The sequence below is a fragment of the Notothenia coriiceps genome, unplaced genomic scaffold (genome assembly GCF_000735185.1).
Source record: "Notothenia coriiceps isolate Sejong01 unplaced genomic scaffold, NC01 NC01_scaffold00036399, whole genome shotgun sequence".
NCBI classification, from domain to species: domain Eukaryota; kingdom Metazoa; phylum Chordata; class Actinopteri; order Perciformes; family Nototheniidae; genus Notothenia; species Notothenia coriiceps.
Genome location: NW_011369100.1, coordinates 892,873 through 911,653, shown reverse-complemented (window position 1 = coordinate 911,653; position 18,781 = coordinate 892,873). Strand labels below are relative to the sequence as shown.

General features: G+C 42.8%; 2 protein-coding genes across 2 annotated transcripts in view; both read left to right on the top strand.

Annotated features, from left to right (window-relative positions):
• Nucleotides 1–19: 19 nt before the first annotated feature.
• Nucleotides 20–4,362, top strand: LOC104963716 (ETS domain-containing protein Elk-3-like). Its single transcript, XM_010792351.1, has 3 exons — nt 20–318; nt 3,032–3,240; nt 3,574–4,362. Exons 2-3 carry the CDS (start codon nt 3,034–3,036, stop codon nt 4,345–4,347), a joined length of 981 nt encoding a protein of 326 aa, XP_010790653.1. The 5' UTR covers nt 20–318; nt 3,032–3,033; the 3' UTR covers nt 4,348–4,362.
• Nucleotides 4,363–10,306: 5,944 nt separating this feature from the next.
• The window catches only part of LOC104963714 (netrin-4-like), an 11,173-nt gene continuing 2,698 nt past the window's right edge, over nt 10,307–18,781 (top strand). The window contains exons 1-9 of the mRNA XM_010792349.1: nt 10,307–10,632; nt 10,859–11,409; nt 13,700–13,972; nt 14,853–14,979; nt 15,221–15,409; nt 16,587–16,794; nt 16,936–17,048; nt 17,177–17,245; nt 17,917–18,090. Of these exons, the coding sequence (XP_010790651.1) occupies nt 10,572–10,632; nt 10,859–11,409; nt 13,700–13,972; nt 14,853–14,979; nt 15,221–15,409; nt 16,587–16,794; nt 16,936–17,048; nt 17,177–17,245; nt 17,917–18,090 (1,765 nt within the window). The 5' untranslated portion in view covers nt 10,307–10,571. The remainder of the gene's footprint in view (nt 10,633–10,858; nt 11,410–13,699; nt 13,973–14,852; nt 14,980–15,220; nt 15,410–16,586; nt 16,795–16,935; nt 17,049–17,176; nt 17,246–17,916; nt 18,091–18,781) is intronic.

Sequence of the window (18,781 nt, the reverse complement as noted above, 5' to 3'; positions counted from 1 at the left end):
GTTTCTGCAGCCCCATGTGTGCGGCGGACGCAGAGTAGGCCTTTCTGCTGGCCGTCAGCAGGCAGGCAGAGGAGAAGAGGAGGGAGGAAAACTGTGTTTACACAGACGGCAAAAACGCCTGGGGAATCGTCGGGGAGAGGAAGTCAGCCGGCTCTGTGTCTGCCTGCTCCAACTTCCTGCTCAGAAAAAGAAAAAGCACAGGATCCTATTTCAGTCCAGCACAACTGTGTAGACCAGAAGTAAGCATGGAAAAACAAGGAATCACTCAGGCTTCACCGTAAAGTTTCGCAGAGGAAAACACCGAGGCAGAAATCGCAGGTAAAGTAAAAAACAGTCTTTCTATGAACAGAGCTTTGATGGCTTATAGAGAGGGAAGTGCATGATTGGAAGTATTACCAACATGAACTGTATTCGCTTTAAAGTTATCTTCGGATCGAGTGTTTTTTGTTGTACTTTTACGCAAGAATAGTACATGTCTAGATGCGGACACAATTGTCTTCCGGTCCGAGCCACATCTTGAATATGAGTCAGTGTGGCACAATAGTGATCCAAAACCTCTGTGTGAGTAAAGGCAACTTTCAAGTTCCGGATACAACTGTCGCCTCCCCAGAAAAGAGACGCAAACAAACGAGGAGCTATGCGAAATATAGTCCACGGCGGCTGTTTGGAGATGCTTCTCTTTTAAGGGCCCCTGTTGAATTTTCCACCGTGTGCGAACAGGAAGAGAGCAGATTTAGTCATGGCTAAGTAATGTCTTTACACACCATCTAATCTCATTAGCAGTTTCCGTTCAGCCAACACTGGATGGCTTTGTGCACACAGCGAGACTTCTCAACCTGAGCATCCACAACAGAGCTCCTGAGTCCGGACCAAAACCACCACAATGTCCCTGTAATGTTCCTAGAAAGTGGTCATAACATGTCTGCTGTGCTGTATCTGTAATTACTTCGCTGTAGGGGATTATATCTCTTGTATTCAAATATACAATATGTATAATCCCCTACAACTGCCTTACTTTACATATCAAATCAGACTTATGTAGGAGGTATGTCTGCCCTACAGGAGCTGCTCCATACTTTAAAGTCCCTCTGTGCTATTTGTGGCATCTTGCAAAGGTGAATGTTTATAAGTCACACTGGCCTAATTGTAGAGCTGTCAGCTCAGTGGCCAGCTTTCCTTTTGCTTCAAAGTGTCTGAACCGATCTGAACCCAGACTTTGGTTTGGGTTTTTAAAGGGTTGGATCTGTGGAAAGATGACAATGACTTGATCTTGTGACCCTCTCCCTTTTGGGATTTTTGTGGGAAGTGTGGCATGACTGGGGAAATGCTCCCCTGCTGTGGGATCCCCTCTCTCTCAACATTTGTCCTTGGAAGTAGAATGGGAGGAAGTCCTGACTCTGACAGGTTTGTAGTTTCACGTGGAAGATAGAAAACTCCGGGGATGCATTGTGTTGGAAATGAGTGCAGCCCTCTCGCTCTCTCTCCTCTCCGGACAGAGACGTGTAGTTTAAAGTCCAGAGTGTTATCATTGTTCTTAAGCATCAGTCACTAATTGTTCCTCACATCCACCGATAAGACGGCAAAGATGAGACTCAGGCAGGTCCATCACTATCTATCGAGCTGTGTATTGCCGAAACAATACCTTACTTTTAGTAGGAACTATTTTTTATTTAACAAAAATAAGCCAAACTTCTCAAACAAATAGCCAAAGGACAATCAAATTGACACTAATGTTAGCAACACTCATTACAGTAAACATCAGATTAAAGAATCAATTGAGACTATAAATCATCTTTGAACCTGATTAGGATCAACTTTTGGAACCTTTTTTTTAATGATAATAATTCCAATGGACTCATTCACCAAAAATGTATTAAAAGTTTAGCCCTATCCACACACATGTCTATCTGATGCTAGCTTATAACTAAAGATTTTTCATCATTGAATATCCTCTTAAACATTCCTCTGTCTCTACAATGTCAGAAAAAAAGTAATGGGCATCCCAGTTTCTCTGACTCCAAGGGGATGTCTTCAAATAGCTGGTTTTGTCCGACAATATCTCGAACATATTCAATGTCCTGATGAAGCATAAAAACCTCACATTTGAGAAGCTGGAAACAACGGCATGTCACGTTAGCTTAATAAACGACTTGACTGTTAATCAATTACCGAAAACACTGCCAATCTATTAATTGCTATTGAACTAATTGATTAGTCCTTTCAGCGCTAATCTGGTGCTGCTATCCATGGTGACAGAAACAGCCCCCCCTACACACATATACACACACTCACAGTATTAAGACGTGAGCTCGTAGCAGGCAGACAGGAGCTGCGAGGCTGCACATTCCTCTATTAAAGGAATAACCCACCCTGGGCCGTCATACTTCCTGTGGAGAGAGGGCCAGGTTGAACCGCAGCATATTTCTGGCTTGAGCTGTTGTTCCTCCTTATACTCTTTTTTTTTTTTCTTCTCTTCTGCTGCTGCTACATCACACTACACTCTTTAAAACACACTGTTCTATTCATCACCGGTGGACTCGTCCTTACACCACATGTTACAGGCCGTTTCCTTCTCAGCCAGTAACCTCATTTAGTCTGTGTAGTAAAAGGAGACTGGCAAGACGGAAATCACCAAAATTGATTTTAAACTAAGATAAAGTATCAGTTCTTGTTCTTAACAGTTTCTCTAAACACACAAGGTAGGTTTTATTATAAATAAGCAATTAGTTGAAGTCTAGAAAATATAAATAATGAGCACAGTGGAGTGCAAACAGCTTACAGGCTGCTTTTCCTCAGGGGTTTGAATTGTGTGTTTATTCTGTCATTTAGCATCCGGCAGGTAGTGTAGGAAGTTTATGCGACTTTCTTCTAGGACACATCGCTGGGTGGCAATTTAACCTTTTTTATCTTGCAGAGAAAAGGCCACAGGAGGACGACATCTTATTATAATAAAAAAACAAAAACATTGAAGGCGTTTTATGTTTGTTTCCAGTCCGTTGTTTTCTCTCACGCTGGTCATGTCTTGCTGCAGGTATGGACAGCGCCATCACTCTGTGGCAGTTCCTACTGCAGCTGCTGCTGGACCAAAGTCACAAGCACCTGATATGTTGGACGTCCACCGACGGAGAGTTCAAGCTCCTGAAGTCAGAGGAAGTGGCCAAGCTGTGGGGGCTGCGCAAGAACAAGACCAACATGAACTACGACAAGCTGAGCCGAGCCCTGCGCTACTACTACGACAAGGTGAGGCCATTTGGGCCATATGAAGGGGTCGCGTTTGGGTCGTAGCTCAACTAATCTTTTCATTGCAGGTTTTGTAACCGACAGGACCTGAAGTACATCTACAAAATGTTGTTGTTCTCTTTAAACCACAATCTTCCCGGATAGACACTTCCACTTCCTCTTTGTGAGAAAACACAAAGTAGAAATCCGGTTGTTATGTACCACAGAGCTGTCTCAGTATGTCTTCACTATCACCATCCCTGTGATGAGCAAGATATGTTTTTATTATTTTCTTTATCAGTTTGCTATACCTACACATTTTCCTCATCATTTGTGCATTTGTGTGTTTTGCAGAACATCATCAAGAAGGTGATTGGCCAGAAGTTTGTCTATAAGTTTGTGTCCTTCCCTGAGATCCTGAACATGGACCCTCAGGCGGTGGAGATGGGTCTGGCCTCTGGCAGGTTCCCCCTGCTGGAGGGAGAGGCCTCAGAGCTGGAGGTAGAGGAGGAGGAGGAGGAGGAAGGGGAGGAGGAGGCCCAGAGGAGAACCCTGGCGCAGCAGTGTAGGAACGACTACCTCCGCTCCGGCCTCTACTCGTCCTTCAGCATCAGCTCGCTGCAGAACCAGCCCGAGCTGCTGCGCGCGCTGCGGGAGCGCCAGGTGGAGCCGCGCTCCGTCATCCGCTTCGGCACCAACGCCAACGAGAGGAGCTCTCCCCCCTCTATTAAGTCAGAGTCCTACATCCCGCCCAGACCATCCAAACACCGGTCCCTGTCCTCCCCCCACACCCACACATCCCGGAGCTGGAGCCCTGCCGTCATCGAGGAAGAGGAGCCCTCCGACCACAGCGCCCAGCCCCTCAACCTCTCCTCCGGGCACCGGGAGCGCGCCATGCAGCCCCCGGAGAAGAGGAGCAGCAGCAGCGCCGGTAGAAGTAGCTCTAGTAGTTACCAAGGAGATGGACTCCCACCAAAAAGCAAAAAGCCCAAAGCTCTGGAGATCTCCGCCCCGTCTCTGCTGTTCTCAGGGAGCGACATCGGCTCCATCGCCCTGAACAGCCCGGCCCTGCCGTCCGGGTCCCTCACCCCCGCCTTCTTCACTGCTCAGGTGAGACCATTTATCTGACTGATGCCCAACCATCACTGTGAGAGCACGGCCAGGTCACATGACTTCACTTTGTGTGTGTTCCCTGCCCGTGATCAAAGGGTCTCCTCTCTCTGACACATGTTGATTGTTTACAGACTCTTAAGGTTATGTTTTGTCAGCACTTTTGGGGGAGAAGGTGAAGCAATGAAATATGATACATAATGTAAGCACGACAGGTTTACAGGCTCAACACCTCAGACTCCTCTAAAACCGGCTTCATATCTATCTAGTCTAAACATGTTTACACACTTTATGATTTCTCCTTGACACATTTTAAAGCGCTCTTATTTCCACTCTCAATCATTTACGGTGGATTAGAGATCGTCTCACTCTGTGCCAGCTACAGGTGAAGTACAGTGACACCAATAATAATCAAATCTATTGAAAGAAGGAGAATAAATCCTGTGATGCTATCTGTGTGCTGGCCGGCCACACAGAGAGGATGGGATCCGTCCAGAGTATGATGTCAGTGCCCCCAAAGCGCTCAGAGAGCAGCCAGAGACATCTGACACAGCCTGGCATGTTTCTGTGGAAAGACTACTGCTATATTTATTTGGGTAGTCACTTGAGCTCAAATATCCTTAAGAAACAGGCAGAGAAAAGGTATGAAAAAAGGTAAATAGGCAGGATTTCAGGGTGAATTTAACAGTTTTGAACAAATGCAAATTAAATCAAATGTAATGCGTCACTGTCTGTGTTTGGGATTTAAACTTCAAAACATTTCAATAAACAGTTTTGTGGGGCAAAAGCCAAAATTACTGCCAGAATGTTTATGTGCTGCAAATAACAGGCCTTATGGAAGTATGTCAACGCTAAAATTAAAGTTAGAGAAAATATAGTACACAAGCAAACTGGAATTCTTCAAGCAATTTGTGGTAGATTTATCTTTTTGTTGTCTAGTGTTGATCAATACGACTGCTTAAATGTGAAATCAGCTTTCACGGTACTGTATTAAATGTGTTCTGACACACATGTAGAGCCAAATTATTCCAGCTGGGACCTTTTTATCTTTGCCATAACGCTAAAGGTATTTTAATAATCTGTTTAATGTGCTTACATTGGCGTTGTTACAAAGCTAAATGACTGCCACATCAGAGGCGTATCCACACTTTGAAAACGCCATTATTACTACACTCTCACTGTCTGTTTATGGGGGCGCAAAAAGGGAGATCAGAGGAAAACAAGCAATTTACAGGAATCTTCAGCAAGTCCAACCTATGAGAGGGGGGAAGAGGCCCTAAGTGATGCCATATGCTCCAATAATTCCATTAATAATGGGAGCGGGGCTGGGTCCCTCCGCAACACTGGCTCACTTCTCTGAGGTGACACAGGGGAAAGTAGGGGGGGAGGGGGGAGAGCAGGCCAGGGGAGAGAGGGAGAAATTGATTTCATATGTTTTCTCCCTGCNCTATTTATCATTTGAAGCCTTTAATAAACCTTGCTGATAGCAATTTTCTCCAGGGAGACTCAAACCAAAAATCAAGGAGTCTGTTGAGCATAAAGGAGACGAGAAAATTGCTATCAGCAAGGTTTATTAAAGGCTTCAAATGATAAATAGCAATACTTGCTGTCAGTCTGCTCTGTGTAAATTAAGATATATTCAGCAGGGTCATGCTAGTGAGGCAGCAGACATTCCTCTCATAACACAGGCAGGCTCGAATCTTCTCCATCCCTTACCGAGATTATCATCCTGTCCGCCCCTGCACTGAGAATCCCCTGGGAGCTACTTAACCTCACCTGCCTGAGGTAAAGTCTGAAGGGTAGATCTTCCAGACACGTTACTATCCATCATAACAGCTTCAACATTAATGTTATCCTCATTCCAGCACCCACAGTCAAATGTTTTACGGCTCTCTTTTTCATTAAAGTGTTTTTAAAGCACTAAATAAAAACTAAATGGCACAGTCGGTGGAAAAGTAAAGAAGATTTTTTTCTCTCAGCAGTTTTAGCTGGGAAAGCCAGAAGGCATCTTCATTATTAACAACAGCCAGCAGGTCTTCTATCAGCGTTCCAAGGTCACTCTCTCAGTCAGATCCTCACGGGCCGTCTCATGTGACCAATAATACTTTTTGTAAGACAGGCGCCTTTCAGTGTTTTTACTATCACCATATACAATAGATCACAGTTTCTGACAGCTGTTCAACATGGGCATTTTTAAATGAGAACTACACAATTATGGTCAATTAAGTAATTAAAACATCAATGTGTCCCATCTCCATTCTGCATGCCAATGGAATACACATGCTGCCATGACAACAAATGTGGGATGAAAAAAGTATATCTATCTAATCTAATACACTAATTAGTATTTAGTATAATTTTGTGGAGGTAAGTGTACAGTAGATTACTTTTGTATTGATAGGAGCTGCTGAGATTATTTTTCCTATTCAACATTTCACAAACAACAGGTAAAAGCACACATCTGAAGTAGTTTATATGTTTATGAGGATCATCGTATTTTCAGGCAGTGAAAAGAGTTTCCTTTTCATAAATACAATACAACTTTCAAGAATTTCCCAAACCGGGACAAATAATTTCCCAAACTGGTATCAATAAAAGTATATCCTTCTAATTTATTTATTTATGAAACAACATCTACACAGATACAACATTTGGACAGAAAATAAATTGTGAAGATACATATCGTTTTTAGTAATGTAAAACATAGGGTTACTATCAGTATGATGACCATGATACAGGGGAAGCAAGCAAATTGTTAAAAAAAAAGATTAAAATGTGATCCTTGATATTAGAAATGTCCACCTGTTTGGCAGTATTTCAGTGCTCACCCGTCAGATACAAACTAATAACGCACACCTGTAGTTTGTACAGTGATAACAACCTGATACACTTCCTCTTGGTCTGTAATACTGTATGTTTTTTTTTTGGGTTGCTTTTATTCATGCCATATGTTAGTGACACAAGTACAGTTCGCCCTCTGTGGGTTTTCCGTTACCACTCTCATAACACTAAAACATAAAAGTGGGGCACATCCCCCTGCCTGTGCTTCGTGAAGGTGAAACTCCCACTCCTCCTTTGTTTCTGTGTCCACTTTAAAACCCAGGCTTGTGCTCAGTCATCTGGTGAGTCTTTCCTGTGCAATAAGCGAGCGTGTCAAAAGGTGACATAAAATATAGAGCATAAACTTCCAGAAGGGTCGGTGGAGGGGGTGAGGGGAATGTGTGTTGGGGCATTTACTCGGGGTAAGAAGTATCAAGAGACTTTCTAGTGTAATTGTATAATATAAATACCCAACTGTTGCTGCCAGATAAATTACATCATGGAAAGAGTTGCATTTTTGGACAAATATTTACATACCGCAGATCCTTTTTCACTTTGGTGTAATTTCAGATGAAACTGTCTGATAAAATGAGGGCGAGCTGAATGTTATGACTAGAAACAAGCAGACAGATAGCAATGATAAACGTCATAGAAATGGAAGCAAAGAGAAATAAATATAGTGACAGAAGGTGTTTGGAGCCCGTTGTTTATTGCCTTTAGCCTGTGGGCAAGGCACCTACCATCCTCGCCTCGCCTGCAGCGTGTCTGGCTTTTTGTCTGGCTTTTACAGGAGAGTAGACACATTAGTTGCAAGGGTTGAGACGGTTCAGTGAGCTGAAGGTACTGGGTGACATGGCAGCATTGGGAGGGGGGGATATCCTTTTACAGTCTGGAAATAAAGCAGCACTGGTCCCTTGTCAGTCATCTTATTGGGCCATTAGATGTCGAGGCCCCAGCAGCACCACTGAGGTCCAGCAGCAGACTGCAGACAGGCAGGCATAGAGGTCATTTAACATGAGAGTAGTTGTTTCATCCCATGTTTCCATTTGGTATTTAATTATCCCCTCTGACTGTACTGTAATGTTTGGCATTATTCAAAGGTTCATACGCCTCGGCTTGTCCAAGCATTGAATATGATTATGGCAATAACTCGTTTTTTTTATTGACAAAGAGAACAGTAATTTCTCCTTAAATGGAATAGTTAAATTACAGTTTGGATAATATGTTTATTATTTTTCTTGCTGAGAATTTGATGTTTAATGTAAATATGAAGTACAACCAGCAGCCTGTTAGCTTAGCTTAGCAAAAAGACAGGAATTAGCTAGCCTGGTATTGTAAAGTAACAAAATCCACCTTCAAGCTCTTCAAAAGCTCACGTATTAGATGCTACATACAGTATCTTACTTGTTTAGTTATACAAAATCTGAAGTGTGAGAACAACACATTGGCGTTTTCTTGGGGGGTTAGGTATAATAATAATAATAAATTATATTTATATAGCGCTTTTCTACAACTCAAAGACGCTTAATATAATGCTAATATGATTATAATATTAGTATAGTCCTTTTTGTTTGCTGGTTGCAGTAACCTCCTGTTTTCTCAGCTGACAGGAATCCTGAAAGTGAGGGTGTGCAACAACAAAAAAGGTTTAGCACATTTTATAATATGCTATTTGTATTGATTAAACAAACAAGTTATAATTGTGTTAATCAGTTAGTTTTAGAGTTGTTGTTTAGTTGATTTTATTACTAATGGACAGCGCAACGTTTTTCCCCTGGTATCAGTCTTTGTGCTAAACTAACCTAATCCCATGCTGTCTGTATTATCTTCTTATCACTAAAGCGAATAAAGGTATTTCCCAAAATATCCTTCTGTGATTCAGCTCAGTAGAATTCAAGAGGTGAAGCAGTGCAAAATGAAGAACAGCTGGTCTTAAAGAGAGTTAAGGAATTTGTTTGTCATGTGTGTTGCTTTCATCCTGCCAGGGGAATACACCACAGACTGGCTGAGATTAGACATCCTTCCTCTGCAGCATTTTTCACGGTGACTCCTGGGATTTTAGGATCTAAAAACATGCAAGTGATGTACAAAGACCTTTGCCCCGGCGGATCATCTGGAGACAACCAAAATAGCCCATGCAAATCTAAAGACATACAGACGTGAACCCTGTTTGGAACAGAACAGGCTGTCACTGACGGGACTAGCAGTATTCAAGGAATGTCCTGATCCGGGACGCCTCAGGGAGGAGACTGAGGAAGCCCCCCCTTCTCCTACTTTAACATATACATACATATGAGAAGATGATACATGTGACAGGCCATGTTCACATGTGAGAACAGATTACTCCTGACCTCATGTATTCAGAGGTGATGCATATTCTCAGGGACACCTTTCCCTTTTCATCTTCAATCAGCCTGTCCTGTCTTTAGATGTCTACGCTCTAAAGTTTTTACATGGTATCAAATTGTGGTAAGCCACTGGCAAACTACCTGTTGTATCAAATGACCTTTTCTTTCTTCTTGATACATCTCTTTTGACACAATGAGGTGATGTCACTGTTTGAGTTTTAAAAAAAATGGTGTGCAACCTGATGATTATTGGGGTCAAGGGTTGTGCGACCCCTCAGGTCTCGGGCTGCTGTCTGTTTGACGGGGCAGGTAAAGCGAGGTTAATGAGTAGCAGTTAGAAATAAGTGATATGTGGCAGGAATGCATCACAATCACATACTTGTCGGTCAGCACTCAAGAGCCTGGGTGGTTTGTGGAGGCAATCTAAATGTCTCCCTTATTGTTTTAAACCAGTGATTTTCTACTTTAAATATGACAACAAACAACTTTATCATTATGGATTGAGAAAGAATACAAGTTAACAATGTTCTGGTGTTAAAAAGGCTTATTATAAATACATGTATTAGTTTGAGGCTAATTAAAATGATCATTTTGTTGAGGGTGATGACAAAGTGTTTACACATCATTATCATAATCAAAACATCCACTTTAAACTGCATGTATTGTATGCAAAGAAGTCTTTGAAAGTTTGCATATTGCTCCTTTTTTGAATTTGGGGAACCAGTGTGGGCGGGGTCTGGGAGAAGACAAGAGGAGGAAGGCGGTGCTAACCTCTTCATATTCCCAAATGTCAATGAACTAGCCACAGCAAATTGAACCCTGAAGTGCATGGGCTGAAATAATTTGAGTGTAATGACTGCAGTTAAATCTAACGAGGCGTTTCAACACCATGAAAGAGAGATGAAAGCTCAATTCTGCTGAGTTTGTTTTACTTCCGTAAGCGTTTGGCAGTAGATATTTATCGAAAAGGAAGATGTTGGATTATTAACGACTGGATATCTTTGGATCAAGCTGTTGAGTACGTCTTCTTACACGACAGGTGATTTTGTGTGAAAGTACAACAACCTCTCCAGGATGAGACTGTGGACTTTACTTGTCATTTTCCCGATGTGCGCATCCTCTCCTCTGCCAGCCGGTGAGTTTGAGACTTTACGCACGCACTTTCTGAATGTGTTAAAAACAAGCATTGCCCGTGCTAATCTGGGAAAAGTTGTATCCACGTGCCTAACAGCATCATATGAGCAAGAAAGGGAGTTGAGGAAAGCGCGAACTGAACATCGCAACACGCCCTATGTTCAACAGTAATTGTCTTTAACCTGACTCAAATGTTACTCTATTGAACGTCTCTTTTCCCCTTACAGAAGTGTCTAAATCAAAAGCTGTGGAGAGCCGCTGCTCCGGCCGAGCCTGTAACCCGCGCATGGGCAGCTTGGCGCAGGGCAGAGTCCTGAGCACCCAGTCGGTGTGCGGCTCCAACTCCTCGGAGCCCTACTGTGTATACAGAGATACTGCCTCCCCCCGGAGCAGGGAGTCATGCTCGCCAGCAAAATGCAGCAAGTGCAACTCCGCCATCCCCGGCCAGGCGCACCCTCCCTCCGCCATGAGCGACTCCTCGTTCCGCTTCCCGGACACCTGGTGGCAGTCTGCAGAGGGGGTGAAGGAGGAGATGCTCCAGCTGGATCTGGAGACGGAATTCCTCCTCACCCATCTCATCCTGGTGTTCCGCTCCCCCCGCCCGGCTGCCATGGTGCTGGAGCGATCCCAAGACCATGGGCACACGTGGAGGGCCCTCAGGTACTTTGCCAGGGACTGCGAGGAGGTGTTTGGCCTGGCAGAGGGGTCGTCAGTAGGGGAGAGTGGAGCAACTTGCACCTCCAAGTATTCAGGAGCATTCCCTTGCACCAGAGGAGAGGTGAGTGCTGCACATTGCATGGATTGGAAAGTGGTGTGACAGTGAGAATGAGAGGGGTATGGCGGGGGGCCATACAAAAATACATACTACTGCTGCACGTAACATAAAAAGAAGAAAGCAATAACAAAAAATATGTTGTTTTACAGAGTAATAGGTACATCACTTCACTGGAAACAAACCATGATGTGCATTGTTGGGATTTTCTATGTCCTGCCTGCTGAAGTGCTTTTGACAGCTCAGGGGGAAAAAGGAGCTGGAAAATTACATTCCCTCACATCTTTACTTTAAAGTTAGGATGCAAATCTGACCTGTTGGTGGTATTTCCATCCCAAAATCCATCACTTTTTCAAATGCATTATAAAGTAAGAATGCAGAGTTATTTAACAATCAAATAATTTATATAACAGTTCACTGGCAAATTATGTTTAGGGGTCGACTTGCAGTAGACAATGGTGTCTGATCCGTTAGATATACTTTAAATGACTGAAATGAATATTGCTTCTACATTTATTTCCAACGTTTGAGTGAATAATCAAAGTGATGTTTATTGCGAGTCCCACTGTTACACATTACATCAGAGAAAAAGCTCTCCACATTCAAAAAAACAAAACTTGATTTATGTTGATTGTTGTTATTTTAAATTGGCAGCATTGTGAAAACAAACTATGATCATATTGCCAGAATTTATTTCCACAAAAGGTTTGTCTACGACAATATACAGAAGAATGACCTCCCAGCCATAATCTTAACTGAATTAAGACTCCATGAATACACTTAGGTCAGGGGCCATTTATAGGTCACCTCTGTGTGAGCAGGATGCGGTTACTCAATACTGGATTGTGAGGTTCTTCCTGATATCTGAAAGTGACCTCACTGAAAATGCTGCCAGAGATTCCCTCAGCACTTCTCAGCAACAACACTCACCATCTGCCTTGCTCTTGTTGTCAATTTATTGCCACATCGATTTACTTTAATCTGATATCACACAGCACTGAACAAACACTAGCTTTATAAACTGACCTCCTCTGATACGTTCTTTTGTTAGGCCCGTTATTTAAGCCACAAAGTCTTTTGACATGCAAGGCTATAAGATAAATTCATCTTTACCTCTAATGCATTTTTGACACTGCTGTACCACCACAGATGGTTTAAAAGCGAGACTCTCACTGGATACTAAAGATTTGTTTTGCTCCAAAGAGCCTCAGACCACGCTGGGAGGTTCTGGTTGAACGTCTGAATGAATGCTGTACTGTGTATGGCTTTGACTGATCTCATAATTGCAGTGTGTTTGCATCAAGTATGTGTCTTGCTACAGTATGTCAGCTCTCTTGTGTAAGCCTTTTTATAATTAGTGTCTCTGTTGCACAACAGACAAAGACATCACAAAATGTTGTGTGAAAATGTAGAGTTTGACATGAAGTAACCCTTCAGACATCGTATACTTAGCTTTAACTCTCTGCTTGCAGTAATGAGCTGAGTGATACACATTCAGATTGGTAATTTGCAGTTATTTTAGCTAGAGTAAATCTTGTTGTTTACATCTGTAGGTACCACTAACCATATGATGTCATTATACAACATCAGTTTGTGCTATTGCAGAAGTATGTCTCTTGTGTATAATTCAAACAATGTAGGATGTATACATGGACTAATGGTGGCACTGACTTACTGTTATATGTCACAGTTCAACTTAATAGAATAAATTAAGGATAAAAAGCTATTGGTTTTTAATTCTTAAAAACTGTTTTCTTTTCTACTGAAACACAGGACTGCTGAGATTATTTATATTAAACCGGAGGTATTGAGTACATGGTTTGTCCATACTGATGTATTTATACATATCCACATTTGCTTTCTACTTTCGATTTGAATCCTTTAACATTCCTAACTCAATCCTTATTGTGTATCTGACAGTTTTTTCATTCCTGATGTTGCGACGAAGGGGTCATGTGCATATTTTCATAAACAGACGGAGAGGACGTATCTGAAAGATCAAAATTCATCTAAACTTAACAAGATAGAACAAGAACCATTTGTCAATGTTTGGTTTGGAGCGAGTCTGATTTTCTTAGAAGAGCATTTTTTTTTTATAAGCATGCAAGGCGAACCAGATTGATGCCTGTTTTTTATTATGCAGGCGGAGAAAAGAGAGAAACTGACATACTTTATGTTTAGTCATGGTCTGTCATGGTCTGTCAGTGTCTCTAAGGTCAGCTGTTTCACATGTTAGAGAGGCTTGAACAAGTGGAGTAAATGAGATTTTGAGTTTTCTCTTTGCTTTAATCCCCAGGTAATCTACAGAGCGCTGTCTCCCTGGGACTCGGTGGACCCGTATGGACCCGCCGCCCAGGACCAGCTCATGATCACCAACCTGCGCGTCCGCCTGCTGCAGCGCCAGCAGTGTCCCTGCCAGGCCAAACACCCTGGAGCCGCCCTCCTCCCCACAGACCACTATGCCATCTATGATTTTATTGTCAAAGGCAGTTGTCTTTGCAATGGACACGCTGACCACTGTGTACCAGCCGAGGGCTACCAACCCACTAAACAGAAGACCAACAACATGGTGAGCGATTGTCAGCTGGATTATGTGAAAATACAGCCAGCAGGTGCACAAAACTCAACCTGCTGCTCTGTTGTTGAAACTTACCGAGATATTTTGCTACCCTGACGTCCGTCGGGGGTTTCATTTTGTCTCCATTTGATTTGTTTATGTGGTGAGATTGCGAGTCCAGGGTTAAGGGTTTTGTTCCCACCACTCCCTTGTTACTCAGCTGTGTGCTGGTATGTGCCACTGAAGCTGGAGGCTGCAGTGAAGCCTGGATATCAGGCCCCGGCTTTACCTACCATTACAGGGATTTAAGGATGTGGAAACCTTAATTATGGTATTCAGGATAATGCTTAAACAACCAAAGTCTCGGTCGAGTTAGTCTCTTTACTGTAAATGGAAAATAGAAGCACTAGTTTAATGCCAACACAGTTTAATGGGGTGTAGACATGTTAACTGTAAATGTTGGTATGTTGAAACACTTAAGAAGTATTACGCACATCACATTAGGGGCAAGGCTTCAGGAAATCAGGCTCAATGAAAAGAGTAATGCTGACTATAGACAAAAAAATGAATCAAAATCAGTCAGATCCATGTCAAGCTTAAATGTTTTTGAAAGCTTATCACAGCTATATATTCATTTAGAGGCTGATGAAAGACTCATGATTAACCATCCAACCTGCCCAGAGTAAAAAACACCTCAAACAATTGACAGTTAAAGAAAAACACATTGAAAACTCTTGAATCCCAAAGAATACAGTACAATATGAGACGGTGTAAAGTATGTTGCAATACTCTTTAGGCAGTGTCTCTGAAGCACATTAAAAACACTATGTGAATAGTTGGGTGCAGATACAATGAAATAACCATGTTTCTGTGTGTGTTGTTTTCCTGGCAGGTCCATGGCAAGTGTGTGTGCAGACACAACACGGCCGGGCAGCACTGCGAGCGCTGCGCCCCGCTCTACAATGACCAGCCCTGGCAGGCTGCCAACGGCATCACAGGGACACCGCACGAGTGCCAGAGTGAGTGATGGGGCAGGAGAGTAAAATGCAGAGTAGGACACACAGCATGTAGACGTATCTCCAAGACGAATTTAGACTCATAAATCAGAGGTTGCCTTTTAGACACTCATGCATAACAGAGCCTCTATCTTTAATGTAAGCCCATGTAAAAGTTATCATTGATATCCGGGGCTTGGAGAGGTCCACCAAGCAAAGAAAAACATCCATGTGTGTTTAACTAAACATATCCATCTCTTTCTAGAGTGCAAGTGTTACGGCCAGGCCAAGAGCTGTCACTTCAGTCGGGGATTGTGGTTGGCTACAGGACGGCGCAGTGGGGGGGTGTGTGACGACTGCCGCCACAACACAGAGGGCCGGCACTGCCAGAACTGTGCGAAGGGCTTCTTTAGAGACCCCAGCCAACCAAAAACGGCCCCTGACTCCTGCAAAGGTATGGCCCTTAAATCTTTTTCTTCAGAGTGTAGCCTTTTTTCTTCCTTAAAGCATAACTCTTCTGGATGAATGCCAGCAGAGAATTCCAATTAAGAGGGGGAGCCTTTGATATTTTGAGGGCAGTAATGGAGATTTGATTTTTCTTTTGACCCTTCAGATTAAAGCAGATTTATCTCTTGATAAGGGCATTTTCCCCCGGCACCTTTCTGACTCACTGCCTTCCCAGTGATGAGATCGTAAGATGACTCTATTGCGCTCCTAAGCAGGAATGACGGCGACCGCACTGTCTTGGAATGTGACTGTAATTGCAAACAATGGAGGAATTTCCCATGGACCATGCGAGCACATTTCTCCCATTCTTGCCCTTTCCCCCCGCCAGGCATGCCGAAGCATTTTTAAGAACAAACAAGCCGTTTTTGGAAACAGATGAAGCAAGTCTGTAACAAAATCAATCTGTCATCACAAGGGACCATGAGGCAGGCCGGACAGCGTGGAGTGGGAGTGATTTACTGTTTGTTTTTGCTGCAGCTGCTTAAAGCATGTTAACTACACACTTGCTGCTTGCAACAGGAGGATTATAAAATACAGTTAACCTGAAGAATGGGTAGATGTAGTTAATCCATAATGGAAAGAATTACCTTTTTTCTTTTTGCCTAAAAATCAATAGATTTACTAAGTTATCTGAATGGGTGTCCTTTATTGGACACATTTTATAGAGTTAGCAAACCGCTAACAATGAGCTGATGTCCAGTTCTACAAACAAAATAAAAGGTTGCTTGGTGTCCGTCACAAAGTATTGTACATTTTTGTGTCGATATTACAACTCTGTTACCATGCATCCCTCTGTTAATGTATAACGAAAATTGTATAACATGCACATAAAAAGAGGATAATGAGAAGGAGAGGGTTTCAATTCAGACTGCCCCCTTATTGCACACCTTTATTACTCCCTGTAACTGCAAGTTTATTTTACTGGTGAAATGTTCTCAACTATCTTCTAAATCCAAAAAAAAAACAGTTGCCATGGGAGTTCACTGTGTACACTCTGAGTGTGTTTGTGCTTTCAAGTAGGCTCATCCTTTACACACATGGAAGCTCGCACAGAGTGCCAGAAAAGGAGACGCATGTTTTGACCCACAAATGAAATGTTAACATGCTATTGTTCTCCTCTGCAGCCTGCTCTTGCCACCCTGTGGGCTCCGTCCTCTCTGGAGGTAGGACTCTGTGTAACCCTAGCAGCGGGGAGTGCACTTGTAAGCCCGGTGTCGGAGGCCCACGCTGTGACAGCTGCATGCTGGGATACTGGGGGCTCCATGAATACGGCTGCCGTCCATGTGACTGCACGGGGGATTGTGATCCCTACACCGGAGACTGCATTCCTGGGTGAGAACCAAGGCTTTAATACCATATCCATATGTATTTGTACTTGGATTAATCGATGTATGGTGCAGAGGTGGAGTGCATTCTGGATGTTTAACACTGAGTGGAGCCCTGCCTCTGACTGGTTTTACCTCTGCGGCACAGCTCAGATGTGGAGGTCTTCTATACAGCCACCGGCCACATGGGACACAGCAGCAATAACAGTGAGACGGCACTCTTTAGGGTAGAGGAGCTTTTCTCTGCACTGCACCACTCTGGTGAGTCACAGGTCAAATCACACGTAATGCACAGCATACTCATCAGCCCACACAGACACAATGCAGCTGCTTTGATCTTCAAATCCATACATTATGATGATCTCATTAATCATGTGTCATTTTTACAGAGAAATGCGAGTGTGTCGAAGTCACCCTGGGCAGCCCTAAACTCTTCTGTGCTGCGGAGTATGACTATGGTATGTGCTATATGACAAAGGAAATAATTAAGAATTTAGACGGGGGAAGGTGGGTGAGACCTTTCAACATATGAGTCTGGTTGTTTAAAACCCAAAAAATGTATCTAAAATAAATGTTTAATTTTATATTTGTATTGTTTAGCATTCAGTGCCACTGTCAGTTCTAAAAAACAGACGATAACAGAATACCAACCTAGAGGCTTCAAGGTAGCAACATGAAGGTAGCTAAAAAACCAAAATCCCTTTATCTACGTCCACTTCTTGTTTACAGTCTACATTATCTCGTCCTTATTGATCCAATCACAGAAACATTGATTTATATTGGTAGTTGTTGAAAACTATTCAGGGAACCTTTTATTTAAAGTTAGAAAAATTATGCGTTTCTTCTCAAGGTCAAAATTGATGCGTGATCAATGCTGGATCATACAACTCTTATGTTGTAACTCTAGTTCATATTTTCCTTTGAATCGACCGGACTTACATCCTTTTTAATGCCCCTTATCTAAAATGTGCAGGCTGTCAAAAATCAGCAGTCTCCACGACCAAAGTAGAAAAATGTCTGGCAGCGCTCCTTATGACTAATAAACTGATTTGGATGTGTACAATTGAGTGAAAATTATATTTCGTACTTGTTAGACTGCCCATTTATTTATTTGTTTTTGTCTTGACAGTCCTGGTGGTGAAGGTAATGTCTGCTCACGATAAAGGCTCCCATGCAGAGGTGGAGGTCAAGGTCAAGAAGGTCTTGTACCAGAACCCTCAGATGAAGCTTCAGAGGGGAAGCGTCACCCTCTACCCTGAGTCCTGGACCACCCACGGCTGTACCTGTCCCCTCCTCAACCCAGGTCAGCTGCAGCCACTTCCGATAAAACACTTTTTGCTCAGAATGCAGAAGCTTTGTGCCGAATAGAGGACCTTTGTCTATGCTCATCGAGGGTTTGAGCGGGTGCCAACGTCCTTGCATCACTCATTTAGATTGGACAATTACAGTTTAAAGATTAGAGCCACCTCTCCCTTATGAGACTCTTTCACATCTAACACTTTCACAATAATCATTTCTGGCAACTATATCCAAGCCATCCACATCAGCAAAGTGTTTAACCATTTGTTTAAATAGTTTTACAATGTTGTGCCCTCTTTTCGCACAATGTGATTTTTCTCCTGTTCAGTAGGGATGTAACGATATATCGAATATCGTGGTAAATAAATGTCTCAATACTGTCGTGAGACTGACAAAATCTACCGCGATTTTTTTTTTTAAACCTTTATTTAACCAGATTTAACATTAACATTGAGATCATCGATCTCTTTTTCAAGGGAGACCTGTCCAACATGGCAGCAAGTAGGTTACAACATGAACATAAAACAACAGAGAACACAAAAGGACATCGTATTTACAGGGCTACATGTACATACCTAGAGACATTGACAAGTACCAACAGTATATTTATATCTCGCCCTGTCAATAAGCCTCACCTTCTTGGCAAAAACTGTATTGTTTTTGAAGTGGTGGAGAGACAATGCACAGTTTTACCC